The 16,762-nt window shown below is 48.5% G+C and overlaps 7 protein-coding genes across 7 annotated transcripts; 3 read left to right on the plus strand and 4 right to left on the minus strand.

Moving 5' to 3' along the window:
- Nucleotides 1-167: 167 nt before the first annotated feature.
- Nucleotides 168-722, minus strand: N7477_001599 (GNAT family N-acetyltransferase; the record flags this gene model as incomplete). Its single annotated transcript, XM_056963262.1, has 1 exon — nt 168-722. One exon carries the CDS (start codon nt 720-722, stop codon nt 168-170), a length of 555 nt encoding a protein of 184 aa, XP_056826181.1.
- Nucleotides 723-3,257: 2,535 nt separating this feature from the next.
- N7477_001600 (uncharacterized protein) lies at nt 3,258-5,552 on the plus strand (the record flags this gene model as incomplete). The annotated part of the gene is made up of 1 exon (XM_056963263.1): nt 3,258-5,552. One exon carries the CDS (start codon nt 3,258-3,260, stop codon nt 5,550-5,552), a length of 2,295 nt encoding a protein of 764 aa, XP_056826182.1.
- Nucleotides 5,553-6,453: 901 nt separating this feature from the next.
- On the plus strand, nt 6,454-7,258 carry N7477_001601 (uncharacterized protein; the record flags this gene model as incomplete). Its single annotated transcript, XM_056963264.1, has 2 exons — nt 6,454-6,618; nt 6,701-7,258. 2 exons carry the CDS (start codon nt 6,454-6,456, stop codon nt 7,256-7,258), a joined length of 723 nt encoding a protein of 240 aa, XP_056826183.1.
- A 590-nt stretch (nt 7,259-7,848) lies between these two features.
- On the plus strand, nt 7,849-11,740 carry N7477_001602 (hybrid sensor histidine kinase/response regulator; the record flags this gene model as incomplete). Its single annotated transcript, XM_056963265.1, has 7 exons — nt 7,849-9,083; nt 9,140-9,506; nt 9,578-9,849; nt 9,915-10,940; nt 10,990-11,275; nt 11,360-11,474; nt 11,529-11,740. Coding segments are annotated over 7 exons (3,513 nt in total), but the record flags the coding sequence as incomplete, so codon positions are not given.
- Nucleotides 11,741-12,009: 269 nt separating this feature from the next.
- N7477_001603 (uncharacterized protein) lies at nt 12,010-12,359 on the minus strand (the record flags this gene model as incomplete). The annotated part of the gene is made up of 2 exons (XM_056963266.1): nt 12,010-12,066; nt 12,120-12,359. The coding sequence occupies 2 exons, from the start codon at nt 12,357-12,359 to the stop codon at nt 12,010-12,012; spliced, it is 297 nt and encodes a 98-aa protein (XP_056826185.1).
- Nucleotides 12,360-12,725: 366 nt separating this feature from the next.
- Nucleotides 12,726-13,082, minus strand: N7477_001604 (uncharacterized protein; the record flags this gene model as incomplete). The annotated part of the gene is made up of 2 exons (XM_056963267.1): nt 12,726-12,784; nt 12,959-13,082. The coding sequence occupies 2 exons, from the start codon at nt 13,080-13,082 to the stop codon at nt 12,726-12,728; spliced, it is 183 nt and encodes a 60-aa protein (XP_056826186.1).
- A 436-nt stretch (nt 13,083-13,518) lies between these two features.
- N7477_001605 (uncharacterized protein) lies at nt 13,519-13,837 on the minus strand (the record flags this gene model as incomplete). Its single annotated transcript, XM_056963268.1, has 2 exons — nt 13,519-13,575; nt 13,631-13,837. The coding sequence occupies 2 exons, from the start codon at nt 13,835-13,837 to the stop codon at nt 13,519-13,521; spliced, it is 264 nt and encodes an 87-aa protein (XP_056826187.1).
- Nucleotides 13,838-16,762: the final 2,925 nt, after the last annotated feature.

A 16,762-nucleotide genomic window follows, 5' to 3' on the forward strand; every position in this document is an offset into this window, starting at 1 on the left:
GATTTTTGAATCAACTGAGTCCATTGCGAGATGCTCCGATAGCTATACTCCATCTGAACTTGTCGGTGTGGAATCAGAAATAGACCAAGAGCATGCTTGGCACTAGCTTCGTGGCTGACGAAATAGGTGCCACGATGCATGAAAACGATCGCAGACGTGATCGCGCCTCACGCAGCGACGGCGACCGGGTCCAAATCCTTCTCGAACTCCACGAAGCACATATCCTCCGGCAAGTCGAGGTCAGGGAACCTCTTGCGCGGAAAAGGCGATGTCTCGCCCGTCTTTTTGTAACCGCGTCGCATGTACCACGCGATGAGGGTCTGTCGCGTGGACAGGGCATTTAGCCCCGCCTTGGTCGCTCCCCAAGTCTGATAGCTATAATCCTCAGCGTAGCCAAGAATCTGACGACCAAGGCCTCCGCGATGGTATCGGTGGTCCACGGCAAGCATAGAAAGGCGAGCGCCGTTGGCTCCACGCTTTGACACACCGATGGTGCCCATCATGACGCCGTTTTGGTCGGTCGCAATCAAGAATGCGCTTTCTGGTCCGTTCATGAAGCTCTTTATTTCCTCTACGCTTATGTGGAACTGAGAAGCGAGACCCATATCGCCGGTCCAATCCGATCTGCTGTCCGCTGCGCGGAACGCATTTTGCACCAATTCCTGGAGTTGCGGGGCATCCTCCAAGGTTGCAGCGCGGAAATTGAGATCGACAGCAGCCATAATGAAGACAACGGCTTGCACAGAGAAGCAGGTAGAAAATGAAAAATAATAAGCGGAATATCGGTTCCTTTTATCTGACGGCCGTTGCGCCCTGTCGTTGACACTGGGCGTGCTCTAGTCCCGTTTAGGGTAGACCGTCCTCGAGCCAGCTAGCATTTGAGGCATTTAACTAACTTGAAAGTATCGCCTCGAGGCCGATATATTCAATTCATAGAGAGCAGACGCCAGCCGAATTAATAAAACTCAGGTGCGGGGATTTCAAGCGTGGACTGGCGCAATGGAAGCTCCAAGTCACAGCTTCTATTCTAAGGTCGCAGCCTTGTAAGAGTACGTGATAGCTGCATCATTGAAGGTGAACATTCGCGTAGCAATACCACTCAAATCCTTGCAAAATTGACAGCTAATACCAGCATTTTGAATAATCAAGATATCTTATTAAATCAATATTCAAATACTCCCAGTAGAAAGTCTATCTAGTTCGGTCACGATGGAGGGGGAAATGCATTGTTATGAAGATAATGTAATGGGGTACTTCGGGCTTTTGTATTAGAAATCAAGAAGCTGATTAACGTTTTTCTTCCAAGGAGAATATCTTGTAAATTGCAGTGGCCGACATAGACAACCCGAAATGGAACATCTATCGGCCAAAGTCGAGTCCACCATAAATTCAAGTACACGCAATTTACTCTCGGAGAAAGCAGATAGATGAAGTAGATTGGACTTGGACAATTTGCTCCGCTGGCCTTTCTGAGTCTCTTCTGGGTCATTTCTATACCGCCTTCTCAGATTCTCCGAAAGCTGAACATTCATGCGGAGAGACAAGATCAGCACCGACCCAGTTGTCCAAATATCGTTCTTTTCAGACTGTGCTTGATTAATTCTCGTAAAATAAAACAAGAACAACACGAAGCGTAAAAACATACAAAGAAAGGGATTCGCTAGTGCCACCCAACCAACTACTGTATTGCCGGGAGTGAAACACCATGAGACTGTACAAAACTGCATCAAATGGTGCAAGCAAATTGCCATTTTCTGACGGAGCACAGGGACTGGGTTGATGATTCTTCCGAAAGTTCCAATGCGTAGCCACGGGCACTCTTCAAAGTCTCATATCTATCATTCAGGACATTGACGCATGGGGTCGATGCTAGCATTCTTACTGCCCCTTTGACGAAGCTACTTGGATGCTAGCTATACTGGCGTAATTGCTTCATCAAATACCTGCTGTGGCTATTTAAATTGGATGTATCTCGGATCCACTCCATCAATTTCATTGTATATTAGTCCTCATGCTTTTTGCTTGTGCATTAAACTTTCATTATTTCAAATCTCGTTCAGTTCAGTTCGACGAATCATGGTTATTTTTGTTTTCCCGAAGTCAGGCTGTATCCTCGTGCTTTTACCAGTTGCCACCGGAAAGCTAAGCCTGACAGAGAGCAAGAATTGTCGACGCAGTCGAACACGAAAACATAGAAAACTACGCCCCGCCGAAATAGCTGAGGAACAGCAACGATGTAAGCTTTGAAAGTCTGGTATGATCGGCAATTGTCGTGTGATAGATGATGTGGCCTCTCCCAATCACTCCTCTAGATGAACTTATATTGCTTTCAACACATGGAGAGACCTGGATTTCTAAGAGCTAGCAAGTGGGGCTCGCCCCATCGAAGACGCCGCTTCTCGTAAATCTGGTCGGTCTGGTTCATTCCACGAAAATTCAGAGCCTTGCACATGGAAAGCTCAGGAACACTCTCTACTTTCCCTACTCTAATTTTTAAGCTTATGTCCGAGTCATTCTAAGGCATAATGTTGCATAATTTTGCATATTAAGCGGCTTAGTGGGTTCACAGCAGGATTCCCAGACACAGGCACGTTGCACTTCAAACATATCGCCGGGGAAAAAAGAATTCAATAACGATCTGAATATCACCATGAGACTAATCCTCCACTCTTTTGAAAAAATGCTTTGCCCTCAAATCCTACGCTAAGAAGCTCAAGAAGGTGCTGTCGGCTTGAATTTCCCCAGGTTCCATCGCGCTTTACTGCTTCCCGCTAGATCCGCTCAACTGGTCGCCTATTCTGACTCTCTCCAGTCAAGACCTCCTTTTACCTTTCCTATTGCCACAATTTTAGGTAGGATCTCACAAAAGGCAAAATGGAAATAAAAAAGCCTCGTGGGTCCGTGAAGCCCAAATTCACCATATATATGAGGCAATGGTCCTTGGGTAGGGTAGGTGGTCCTAATTGTCACTACGCGGCGCCAGTCATTCCCTTTTGAAGTGCCGTCCTGATCCCTGCCACACGCCTCAGAAGTCTCTCTGCTGAATTCTATATTTCCTGATTGATACCAGGTGCGTTATCTGTGTAGTTGTCATCATGGAGACCTCGGTCGCTTGCGCAACGCTCGATGTGATCAAGGGTGGTACGTACGGCTACTCGTCGTACTGGTCTATGAGTGCAGGCCCAAATATCGCGAGCTTCCCTACCATGACTACGGGTGGCCCTGCAGATGACACTACCTGGCTGTGAGTGCAGACGATGGATGAATCGAAAAAACGTTCAGAACAGAGAACTGACGAGATGGCCAGAGAGATATCCGACTTCGAGTATGACTATGTCATTGTCCGCCAAAACATCGCCTCCGTCAACGTGGGAGGAGCATATGAAGTGTCTTTAGCTTGGTCAATGTCGACAAATACATCAAGTGATGCAGCAAGTTGTCTCTTGGAGGTCGCTGTCGACTCCACGACCATCCTTGAGACTGGGGCGTCCGCCAGCGGCGTCCGCCCCGTCTCTGGCTCATGGGAAACAGCCACGGCAACCTACACGCCAACTGCGTCGACAGGCATTCCTTTTGTGATCAGCATCAGTTGTTCCGAGGGCCAATCGTCTGACAGCCCGATTATCGGTCTAGCAGACATCTCAATGGTCTCTTCCTCATGTTACACTTCGACCTTGGGCGTGGCTTCGTCGACATCAAGCATGACTTCTGCGACTAGCAATGACTCCCCGGTCACTTCACCTACCTCTTCCAGCGCAATAGCCGCCACTACAGCTGGCCCATCTACCGGTAGCGGCAACAATCTTGTTACCACTGATGGTATCAGCACCATGACCTCTTCGGACATTACTGGATCCTCGAGCGATATACCCGTTTGGTCTAGTGCTATCTCCACCACGGCGTCTTCTACAACCTCCGCAACCTGGACTGCATCTACTGGGACAAGCGTGTCTGGAGACGATGGGACTACCACATTGACTGCCAGCACTACCGATGGTGACTCTCTCTCGGCGAGTGTACCCATCGACACGAGTGACTTAAGTAGTGCAGTCTCTGGAACAGTGTCAGTATCCGATACCACTTCGAAGCGGAAGCGCACAGTAGCACCTTCGTGTACTCTATACGTTTCTCAGAACTCAGAGGTGATTTCCACCACGGTGGTGGATGCCGGATCCTCTGCTCAATTTTCTGCTTGTCTGGCAGCCAAGTCCTCAGGTAGTGTTGAGCTCTTGGCTGTCTGCTCTGGTCCAGGAGCAACCATCGAAGTGTCCGGACTGACTGTGGGCAGCGCTTCGTCTGCGGCAGAGGACTGTGCAGCTTCTACTTCTGCTACTTCGAGCCCAATCGCTTCGCCCTCAACCCCGTTCCCTCATCGCTCTGGATCTTCAACTTCTCTCGGAAGGACACCAGTCCACACCAAAAGCGCAAGGCCCAGCAAGTTTGCCTCCGCATGTCGCTCCCGCTCTTCCGTTCGGATCCCTACGAGCCAAGCCTCTCCTACTGGATCGGACTCGGCCTCGGACTCGGGAGAGTACACCACTTCCACCGTCTTCAGCACTCGCACGGCCACAACGACCGCCTGTCCATCCAACGTCGTCAATTGCCCAGCTCACGAGAAGACCACCTACGTCACCACTGAGACTGTCGTTGTTTCTACTACCGTCTGCCCCGTCACTGCCGAGGCCACTGGCACTGTATCAAATCATCCTTACGTTAGCACTGAGACAATCTACACAACTCGCACTTCCACCATCTACGAGTGCCCCGCAACTGTTACCAATTGCCCCGAACGTGAGAAGACTACTTCCGCTACCACTGAGACTCTTGTTGCTGGAACCATCGTGTATACTGTCAACCCCAGCAGCTCTAGCTCGGGATCTGGCTCTGACAGTACCATCTCTGGCGAATACAACACTGAAAACATCGGTTCTGTCACTTTTCACACAACCATCAGCCCAGTGACAGTGACCGAGACTCTTGTCACGGCTTCGACCCGCTTAGCTGGCTCCTTTGCTTCGGAGAGCACGAGTGATACATCTGCACTGCACAGCACCAACAGTGCAATTTCAACTGTCTCTATCGGAAACTCCCAAATCTCGTCCGGTACAGCCCCATCTGGGCTGATCAATACTTTGTTTAGCCCCTCGACTAGCTCGCCTAACTCCCCCGCCACAGAGATCGAAGGTTCCACATCCACTCTCTTTAGCACCGCCGATACTGCCTTTACCACTGACGCAGGATCCACCCTTGCCACTGCCACCAAAGCTACAGGCGCTGCAAGTGTGAAGGACATGACGAGTGAGGTCAACTCATCCAAGGCCACTGGGGCACAAGCCCTGCAGGTATCTTCTACCTCGTTCCTGTCATCTTTCACCACGGCAACTACGGATGCAGGTAGTGGGCAGGTGTCTTTGGCTTCGTCGACGAGCACGGCCGCCACAGAGACAGGGTCTGCCATTGCCACAAGTGCTCCTCTATTCAACGGAGCTCTTTTGGCCTTTTCTCCTAGTCTCACTGGGGTCATTGGCCTGGTGATAGCTTTCTTCCTGTAGATGATGTACTGTAACCATGGGACAATTCTCTAATACAGATATTCAAGTCTTGATAATTGACATAAAAATCCTTCATGAGAGGTGAAGTCATGTTCATTTCAAGTTCTCTCGTTCTGATACTGTACATGCACAGTAGCTATCAACTATGTAAGGTGGTTGCTTTGACAATATACTATCCACGGGTCATGGAATGTGACCCAACTTCGACCTATCCACGAAATAAGTCTATTGGAGAGTCTCCGCGGGCAAGAATTGGTAAACAGTGAATTATTGAACTGCATATGAGATATTGGGATATAAGGCCCTGATAGTGAATCTACGTGAGACGGCGCGTGTGATACGCGCTGTTAAGGCTACTCAGATGAGTGAGCCCCCCTCACCCGGAGGTAGGGATTCTTACCTATTCTCTCCTCTCATAATTCGATTTCTCGACTTCTCACCCAAATCACCCTCACGAAAACTTCACAGCCGATCTTGCTTTTCATAGAAAAAAAGGCGGTTCTAAAGGCTCATTGGGAATGGCTGTGCAGAATATGTGGCTGAAGGACGGCTGAGCGGACGGGAAGTCCTGTTCTCCACATCCTATGGCCGCGTGCACGATGCGCCATTCAAATTCAATCTACGTAGCTCGTGTCTGCAAAGTTTTTTTTTCCAGCGCATCTGTGCAATGAAGACTGTTCATGCTGCGAGTAAAGTACAGGCAAGACTGGTTCGCTTCCCCACACATCTTCGCGTTGATTTGTGATGGGGCCTTCGGCATGTCACCTGCCCAAAGGAGTTTAGCTTCGAACCAAAAGAGACTCCTGCGGAAGATGCCGCCAGCAACGAGATTTTGAATTTTATCATTCAATTGGCCCCTACTGATCTCTTATGCGCTACTATTCGGATCAAATCGCTAAGTATGGCTTCAGAGACAAAGCTTGCGCTGATCCCCTGGGATGCCAAGTCTGAGACCCATAGAAGATGGCTCTATAAGCAAAGAGTGCTATGTAATTGGGACTGGGAAAAGGTCGAGGGAGAATGGAAAGAAAAACAAATCAAAGGAGAGAAGTGCATGTATTGGATTGTAAGTTTGTTTTCTACCCGGGACTCGTATTCTCTACTACCAGAAACTGTATCAGAGACTGTATCTTAACTTTTTTCGATAGGTCCGCCAATCTCATGATTCGGAAGGCAAAGACCCTCAGAGTGACGAGGGTGAAGAAGTGCTGCTTGACACAGCGGACTCAGTCAATGGAGTCACACGGGAACCCTCGCAAGAGGTCTTTGTCCCCATCGGTCATATTTCTCTGGATTCCAAGAATAAAGACGCAGAGATGGTCGGCCTTGACATCCCATCGGAAAACGTCTTCTGGATCAAAAGTTTTTTCATTCTTCAATCAATGCAGGGCCAGGGTACTGGTCGAGCTGCTATGGATGCAGTGGAGAAAATGGCGTCTCGAGAGCCACTCTGCGCTCAGTCGCTCATGCTAGACACGGTGACGAGCAAAGATCAGATGAGAGAAGACTTTGCAATGTCCACATACGGTGCTATCCCGAAGGTTGTTACATGCACCCATGAAAGTCATTTTGAAAGCGTTGGTCAGTTAACTTATGGGTACAGATCGCAAATCAAGATTGGTATGGCCGCCGGGGCTACGTACCGATCAAGACTGTGCCGAACTATTACGACGTGTGGGATGCAAATGGAGACCGGTGGGATATAGAGATTGTTTTCATGCGGAAAGAGATTCAACCACAGGTTCATATAGCGTGTTGACCTTGACCTTCTTCGATATCTTTCATGAACCTTTAGTAGCGACGAGGGTAGCACAAATCTAGCAGCTCGTGAGCGGTATCCAGATCCTTAAGATCGCGATGTTTCAAGGGCCATGGGCATTTCAAGCCAAAGTAGCTTCTTAGAGACGTGTAAATTGTGAAGAGTCTCGCAGTAATTCACGTTCTAAACTAGGTGCTTTGGACAGTCTCTTCGGATATTCCCGATCGTGAGGGGAGAGGCTGATGGGTCGGCCCAGGCTCGAACGCCAAGACCTCGAGTCCACACACCGCTTCCGAAAGTCTAGAACGATTGGGTGCCCTCGTCAATAGAAGCCGGATTTAAACGGGCAGAAAGCTTTAGTGGACATCACCACATTTTATGGCTTTGCCTCCGACATCTCCATCTCCCTCCAACACATTCAAGATGTGGATGAGGGATACAGGCTGAATATGGACTCATCAGATTCACTACCAAAGGTGGCTTTTTACACACCTTTACAGAATGTCGAGCGAGAGAGAGTCCGTGAACTGTTAAGGTCGGCCTGCGCTATTTCCCCTACAATACCTCCGTCGCTTACTGTGTTATTGCTCCAGGTACTATTGTTCCTTCAAGTATCAGACTGATCCCCAGAATGCGGGATCTGATGCTCCGACGGGAGATGAGCAGCCTATATCCGCCGGTCTCCCCAAAGATATCACCCTCGCCGCCTTGTCGCAACTGGGTGTCTTTCGAACGGGATCGAATCGATGCTTCGTGTCGATCATTGACGGTCAAAACCAGTTCATCATTTCCGAAACCACTAAGTCTATCTCTCTGCGGGATAAGGACAAGCACCTCCCCGGCGATGGTGTGTACATTGGGGTCCGAGCGCTAGATCTGGTGTGGGGGGTGTGCCCTCACACCATCAAGCTGTTCACTTCGATTGATTCTTCGAATGACATCGATACACCCAACGTGACGGCAAATAAATCCCGTTATATCATCCGCGATTTTACAAAAGAGGATTGCTTCAAGGATCGCCCTTACGTCCTTGACTGGCCGCACATGCGGTTCTACGCCGAAGTGCCGCTATTTAGCGCTGCTGGATACGTGCTCGGCTCTTACTGTGTTGTGGATGACAAACCCCGAGATAAGTTCGATGATGAAGAGGTTGCTGTTCTGCAGGAAGTGTCGGATGCGATCGCAGCACATCTGGAGAACGTTCGTCTAGTTCACATCCAACATCGGGCGGAATCTCTCATGAAAGGGTTGACTAGTTTTGTAAAAGAAAATCCCGAGTTCGAACCCACCGAGGCCTCGAGAGATGGCCATCTCGTACCATCTGCTCTCAATATACCAGGCTACATGTCCACCGGCAGCGGCGGCAGTGGAAACGAGTTTTTCGGCGCACATCCAGGCGGACAAAGCGCTTACAATGTCTCGATGCTAGATGATATGTCTTCGGCAGTTTTGGAAACATCATCACCATTATTCTCGCAAGAGAAAGTTTCACGGCCTACCGATCCGTCTTCCTTTTCAACTTCATCGGATAGGCCTAACGTCCTAAGTCCCGCGGAAGAAAAATCTCTTGAGGAGGCATTGAAGGTCCGTGAGGTCAGTCCGAGCGCAACCGAAGCGAGGCGCAAAACCTCTGCAAGGGTATCATTGATGGATAGTGTCTCCATCGCCGAACGGATTGCCATGGTATTCGATCGTGCTAGTGTGTTGCTCAGAGAGTCCATGGATCTGGATGGCGTGGTATTTCTCGATGCAAGTCATAGTAACTCCTCATTGTTCGTATTCCATTTCCTCCGCCCCAGCTCCCTGCTCATGCTGACTACATCATCAGCAAATCGCCGCGAGAGCCTAAAAGTTGGGAGCCGTTCCCATACACTGCGGATAATGGGATCCGAGTCGCTCCACCTCCCAGTCCTTTCGGCCTGGCACAACCCGAAAAGCCCTGTGATATTCTCAGCTTCGCTTTGAAACCCCCGTCAAATAATACACAGGCAGACTGTGATCTCCAGGTACCCGAAAAGCTCCTACACGAGTTGACGATAGCTTACCCCCGGGGTCAAATCTTCAGCTTCGAGGAGAGAGTCGTCGATGACCACCTGTCTCACGGGGGTGATCGGTCAATTAAACTCGGCGTTGGCTTTGAGGCAGCGCAGAATATCTCAGATCGTCTCGCCCAATGTATGCCCGACGCTGAATCTGTTATCTTCCTTCCCTGTGGGACTGGAACAAATCTTGCTGGCTTGCTGGAACACTGATCTGGACCCGAAAGCACCAGCGCACATTGGAGATCGAAGAAGTACATTTCTTCAAGGTTTTTGCGGATTCCATCATCTCTGAAATTTCCCGTCTTCACTGGGCGACCACCGAGAAATCCAAATTTGACTTCATATCGTCAATAAACCATGAGCTCCGCTCTCCGCTTCACGGCATTCTTGCCAGCACTGAATTGCTGCATGCCACTAACCTTTTACCCTCACAAGATGATATTGTAAGGATGATTGAACAGTCTGGGATGAACCTGCTAGATACCACCGACCACCTGTAAGTTTAAACCTTATGAAGACACTTCCTAGCTGTCTTGATGGAAATAGCTGATTCATTGTTAGATTGGATTTCTGCAAAATTAACAATTCGAGTTTGATGAGAAAGTCGCGCCCGGCGAATGCTGGTGAAAACCCCGCTGGTCTGGCCTCCGATTTTGCTCTTGACACCCTAGTTGAAGAGGTCGCGAATATCATTTATACTGGCCAAAGGGCGCTTGCAAGAGGCATTGGTCTTCGTCAGACATACTCATCCAGCGAGGCCAATGGTGAATCCCCTCAGCGGGTTTCCAGTGAGATGGATAAGCTTTCCGTCGTTATTCGTATTGAAAAAGCCTATGATTGGAATATTCGCTCGGTGGCCGGTGTCTGGAGAAGAATCGTGATGAATCTACTAGGCAACGCTTTGAAATGGACAAAAAAGGGATTCGTCGAGGTCTCACTATCCAAGGCCCAGCATCATTCCTGTCCCGGTTCTCTTCTTGCCCATCTCTCTGTCATAGATACTGGTAGTGGAATTGCGCCTGACTACCTCAAAAGCCATCTCTTTACTCCTTTCTCCCAGGAGGATTCGCTTTCGGAGGGCGTCGGGCTTGGTCTCAGCATTGTGCGCCAACTGGTCACTTCGCTTGGTGGCAATATCACCTTGAAGAGTGAGCAAGATGTTGGAACACAGGCCGATGTCTACCTCCCAATTCAATGTCTTGAGTCCACTCCAGAACAGTCTTCTGGCGATACCCTCCTTGAGTCACAAAATCCGACCACGCATATCCATGCATGTCTCGTTGGCTTCAATGCCTACCCAGACCTTCAGGAAATTCCGACTGGGATATTATCCGCTGAAGCAAAGCGAAAGCTCTCGATTCAGAGCACGCTTGCTGATGTTTTCACGACACAACTCGGGTGGGCAATCTCATTGGCCGAAACTCTCCAGGATGGGCGGGGTGATGTCGTCGTCGTTGAAGAAGATTGTGTTGAATCTCTTTCGGATCTTGATCACAAGTGTGATTCAAAATTCTTTGTCATTCTCAGTGGCAAGGTCCCCACCCTTGGCGACCACCTCCCCCTCAATGTGATCCGAGTTTCCCAACCGTAGGTTTATTTTCATGGTCTCATATGTTACGCCAGCTGACCTTCATAGATTTGGTCCTCAAAAGATTCACCAGGCTGCTCAAAAGATTTTGAAGTTGCATGCAGAGCAACGTACAGCTCTTAGCGCTGGTGCCATACCAGGTGTTCCTCCAATAGAGCTTTCAGCTCATCCAGTGTCAGAAGGGGTCTCCACACTTGTCCCTATCGATGGCAAAATTAATCCTCTGGGAGACAATTCTGGTTCCGCAGTTCAAACTACCCTATCCTTCCAACCAGCAGTTGATCACAACGGAATACATGTCCTCATTGTGGATGACAACGAGATTAACCTCAAGGTGAGCCGTCTTTATTCTAATCTGAACACAAGCTCTATCTCTTGTTTCTCTGTCATAATAATATGCTCATACTTGGTGCAATAGATCATGGCAACGTTCATGCAAAAGTCCGGTTGCAGCTATGAGACAGCCTCCAATGGACTCATTGCTCTGGAGAAATACTCAACTTCAAGCCGGAGGTTCAATTTCATTCTCATGGGTATGCTGAGTTTTCCCCCGGTCTTCCGCAAATTTTCCGACCTGACCTTTCCAGACCTATCAATGCCTGTCATGGACGGTATCGTCTCAACAAACAAGATACGCCAATATGAAAACGAGGCGTGCCTCGAGAGATGTCGCATCATGGCGGTGACTGGAGTTGCGTCAGCTCCTATGAAACAGCAAGCATTTGCTGCCGGAATCAACGACTACCTAATCAAACCTCTCTCTCTTCGCCAGTTGAAGACGCTTATGAATATTGCATGATACCACTATGTTTGAATGAGGGCACTTGGTGTTTATTTGAAGCCTTTTTTGTATACGAATATGTCAAAATTTTCAGTCATGTTTCAATATTGAAGTAAGTACGTGTTCTTGCGAACAAGTGGTACATTAGTTCCAAAAGGACTATCTTGGCCAGTGATTATCGACAATACAATCTATAAGACTTGTACAGATAGTAACCAATTAAGTATTATCCATTAGGACATTTGAACACTTCCATGGTCAAAAGAATGTTCCCTGGGGGGGGGGGTTTAGAAGAGGCGGTTCAGGGAGCACTCCAAGTTCAGGTCGAGGTTGATCAAGCCGATCTGGAGGTATTCTATGTTAGCTCGTGCATATTGAGAGATGAGGAGATAATTACCTGTTCCACTTTACCAGTGTCGCAGCAGTAGACTTCACCATTGGAGCAGTTTTCGCCAAGAAGACCGTTGAGGATGTTGCCCAGGGAAATCGCACCACCGGAGACGTCATCGGTGCAGACGACGGTCTGCTTGCTTTCGCAGGTCTTCCCGCTCGTGTCATTGTCCCTCGTGTTGCCATCGCCCATGGGGACAGCAAGAGCGGCGGCGAAAAGAGCAGAGTAAGCAATGAGATACTTCATATTGGCGGAAGATTGCTTGAAGACTCTATGAAAGTTAGTACTGCAGCTGAGAAGCTTTCACGCTCGAGTTGGTACCTGTTGAAGTTTGCGAAAGTGGTGGATGCAGATGGAAACTACGTGCCATCAGCCGAATACTTATAGAAAATGGGCAATTCTTGAAATTGGGTTGGACCCTCTCTTATCTGCGAGGATGCAACCTTCCTGTAACCTTAGGATCATAGACAAAGCGTTGTGCTGCATGCCGTATAGCTACAGCGGAATAAGAGTGGACACGGTTCCGAAAACGGCCTTGGGGCGGCTTCGGGGTCACAGATGGCAAGCCTCAATGACTGGCACATGTTCCAACCCACGAACTAGAGTAGTACCTTAGTGGCTGCGGTTGCGGCTGCGGCTGTGGCTGCGACCGTATTGAGCATCTTCATGTCCTAGGCTGCTGGTGGATTACATGGAATCGATGCCTTTCGACACGCAAGCATTGATAGTTCAGTTCCAATTCGCCGACTAAAAAAAAGACTGTTTCCTTATACGGGAAATACGTACTACCACTGTGACATGTACTTTTACTGTTTATAGAGTAGATACGGAAATGAATAACGTACCTAGATTGCGGTCGTCAAAGGTTACATCTCGACAAAGGAGGCTGACCACGCCTGCTACCACGATAGCCACGCCAAGCGGATCGTTCACGGAACCGTATTTGCAAGCAATAACGGCACCAATCATATAGATCTTTAACCTAATTCCCGTGGTTCGATTACTTCTAAATTCAACTAGACGGAGGAGAGCGCCTATCATGGTGGGGCTGCTGAGGTGTGGAGAGCTGAACGCTCCGTTTTCGGGAATGCCCGCCGCAATTGATCCGATTGAGGAATTGGTCAACAAATTCATGGCGTGTTTGCAGGGAGGTGGTTGTCCGAAATCAATGCTGTGTTTTCGGGTGCGCCTGGGCACTTTTATTGTCTAAGATGCTTTCAATGCTCCCACCAAATAATTTGCAACTACGCCAGAAGAATGTCGAGGAAGATGTCGACGAAAAAGTACAAAAATTGATTAACTTTCTCATACATTACTAACTAGACTTGCCAGCACATCACTGGGACTCATTCGACATGGCTTGAGGACCATGTAGATGGTCGCGATGAATGTCGCTCAGCTGCATTTAAATCACGCGGTTCAAGCTGCACTGAGCGTTCACATCGAGGTTGAGGAGGCCGATCTAGAATTGAAGATTAGTTTAGCATCTTCAATGATTAGAATGAGGAGATTCTTACATCCTCAATGTCCTTCTGGGAGCAGCAGTAAACTTCACCATTGCTGCAGTCTTCGCCAAGGGCGCCGTTGGCAATGTTGCTCAGGGTCAGGAAACCGCCGTTGCTGCTGTCCTTGCAGACCATGCTCTGATCGCTCTTGCAGGTGGTATCGGAGTCGCCAGCAATGGCAGTGGCAGCGAGGGCAAGGACAGCGATGAAGAACTTCATTTTGATGGAAAGGTGGATTGAGAGTTGATCTTTCGGGAACGGTATGTTAGTAGAGAACGGTAGTGCGCAATGGGGCATGTATCTCACTGGTTTGTTGTGGTAATGTGTGTGTGAGCTCATGGAGAACAGCCGGGTGTTTCCTGCTTCTTTATAGCCCTTCGAAATTAACACGTCGTGATAGGCAAAGTAATGATCTGCAATAATTTCCCACTGATTGGAATGTATGTCTGCTTTCGGTTACCGCAGGAGCTATGATGTACTTTGTATAGCATGGATCGACAGAAAGGGATGGGCTCACATACTCAATGAGTAAATGTAGTCGTCATACTGAATGTACGGTATCCGGGGACTCGTTCTATTCTTGGAGACCTCGTTGCCGAACAAGCTTCGAGTACCTCGAACCTTGGAGGTAGTGTTGAAACCCTAAATGACCGTTGCGCGAACATTCAGGGGAGGCTTTTATGGTATGCGCCTCTTGCGTCATACTCTTTGTATCTGCGTCTCATACAGGCTCTTAGTGATTCTAGGAGAATTTAAGCAACCGAAAAAGAGAATGAGAAGGTAGCTCCTAATGATCGAATGAATGTGGCGTCCAATCGGAATACAATTCTGCCAAATAGGGTTGCAGCTCAGCATTCCAGTGCGGAAGCCAAGGCTCGTTCCCGCATCTTAGACCGAGGACCACCTCCTGGTACTTTCTGAGTTTTCGAAATAAGACTTGAGCAGATAGCTTACTATGCGACCAATCCGCTGACCATGTCAAAGCTGCGTTTTGTGATCAAAAGTAAAACTTCCACTTCCGAATGATCGACTCTTAAACGGCGCCAGTGTGCTTTGCGGTGTATTGACGATACCATGCTCCTTGGTACATTCTATAACAAGTAAAACAACTTTGGCATCGTGGATGTTCTTCCATACGCAATTTCATCTCTATTAATTCTGTCTGAGGCAAATTCGACGAGAACATTTCTTACGCAGGCCATTGTAACGTCGATCGCTGCTACGCACGCATCAAGGGATCCACTTCCCTTCACATAGCTCTCAGCCCTTTCGGCGTTTAGCGCAGAGATGAGTGAGCAAATCCATCTGTATCTGTAGAATTACTGCTGGGTTATCACCCGGCATTGATTGAGTTGTTCATATGGATCCTTAGATTGTGCGGTTCCAAGATGGGTGAGCAGTTTCTTGAAGCTCTGCGCACTGGTTCCTGGCTTTTAACTCTCTCTCTCTCTCTCTCTCTCTCTCTCTCTCTCCATATTGTAAGAATCACTCTGTGCATTGTGTTGGTCATTGGAATATACAATATGGAAGTTCGAGGATCATGGGTACTTGTTCGGAAGAATTTACCGTACGAGCAATAAAGTTAATATGCAGTACAAAGAGATAATTCCTGGACATATCTCCAGGCTCGCGACTACTACTTGTGCATTGGAAGCCAGCGATTCCCAGCAGTCATCTTTGGTCCATATCATACTCAAAACCAATGTGGACGGTGGCTCGAGTGTTTCACGTGGGCTACACTGACGCTCTTGTTGGCCAGATTCTGTTTGCTTATAGGAACACGAGCGCTCATGACCTACTCGAGTTCACGAACTGAGCTTATATAAAAGTACAGCTAGGCTATCAAAAGTTTTGTATCTTCAACTCTGTTCCTTGATATCCACTACTCTGCCCATATAAAATCAATATGAACAACCTTCCAAAAATGGAGGACCACGATGAGGCACAAAAAGTCTTAATTTAGGCCTCGTTGCGGTGTTGGAAAGCTCAGTCTCTTACGATTACCTGATTCTCCACTTTTCAATAATTGCAATTTACTATTTTTCACAATCCTTTCTTGAAGAGACTGCAATGGCACGAATAAACCATCACTGGCGGCCCCCGAGAATCTTACTACAGCCCTCACCCACTCGTAGTATACATTCCTCCAAGATCCATTTCTCCGGTCGCAACAAACCGGTCGCGTATATCGCTATCGCCTGTGTGAAGAGCATAAACCGGTACACCAAACCTGCATTTCTTCTAAAGGGGCACATTCCCTCCCTGAAATTCTGGAAATGCGCGCGTCGAGACCACAGCCAAGTAGAAAGAAAACAACGAAACTTGCTCTTGATGGCGCTGGGACACATAGCGCTAGAAGGCCGGAACGAACAGGGGTCTAGACCACCAGCTACATTACAACGCGTACATGCCATTTGCCACCAACGTGTTTTCCCTTTGACTACATCTGCACAAGGCAGCCGCTCATTGCTGATGCTCGCCCAGTGCGCGTCTCGGGCTCACATGGCGCTATCCCAAGCGCGTTGGAATGCTTAAGTAACCGGACATTTGTCTGAGGAATGCCTCCAGTCTCGCCACGTATGGTAGGGTAGGTATGCCAGTTATAAGGCATTCCTTTCTAGGTGGTGTGGCTAAGCGGCACAAGCATACGTCTTTGGTCGATGCTTATTCTTCTGGAGTCAACACGGGTCTGATATCTGGAGTGACAAGTAGGCGCGCATCATCGAGCGTGCTAGGAATGCTGTTGCGACCTTCATCGTACCTTTCAAAGGGTGCCGAGGAGGTTCGTTCGCGGCGAAAGTGTAATGTCCCTTCCCCACAATGTCGATACTTTGAACATGGACAAAGGAATGTCGCGCATGACAGTGATGGAAATTTGAGAAGTGTTCCCTGATGGACTGACGGGGAGAGGGCGGTATTCTCGACGATCACGAGACTGAATCAAATCAGAGCAGAGGGTGCGATCGAGAAAATAGTACAGCATATGCACAAATAATCCCAGCGGAAGTGCGAGAAGAGTATAGTACCCCTGAACGGACGTGGAGAGTTGTTATAGATGAAGGCCACAAACGTAGTACCAGGTCTGTCCGGTCTGTCTATAATTCAGAGATATGATGCAGAGCCTCTAGATATGTCAGGCTCTAT

The sequence above is a fragment of the Penicillium maclennaniae genome, assembly GCF_028827695.1.
Source record: "Penicillium maclennaniae strain IBT 15551 chromosome Unknown utg000002l:1.0-2354659.0:1.0-2356205.0, whole genome shotgun sequence".
Classification (NCBI taxonomy): Eukaryota; Fungi; Ascomycota; class Eurotiomycetes; order Eurotiales; family Aspergillaceae; genus Penicillium; species Penicillium maclennaniae.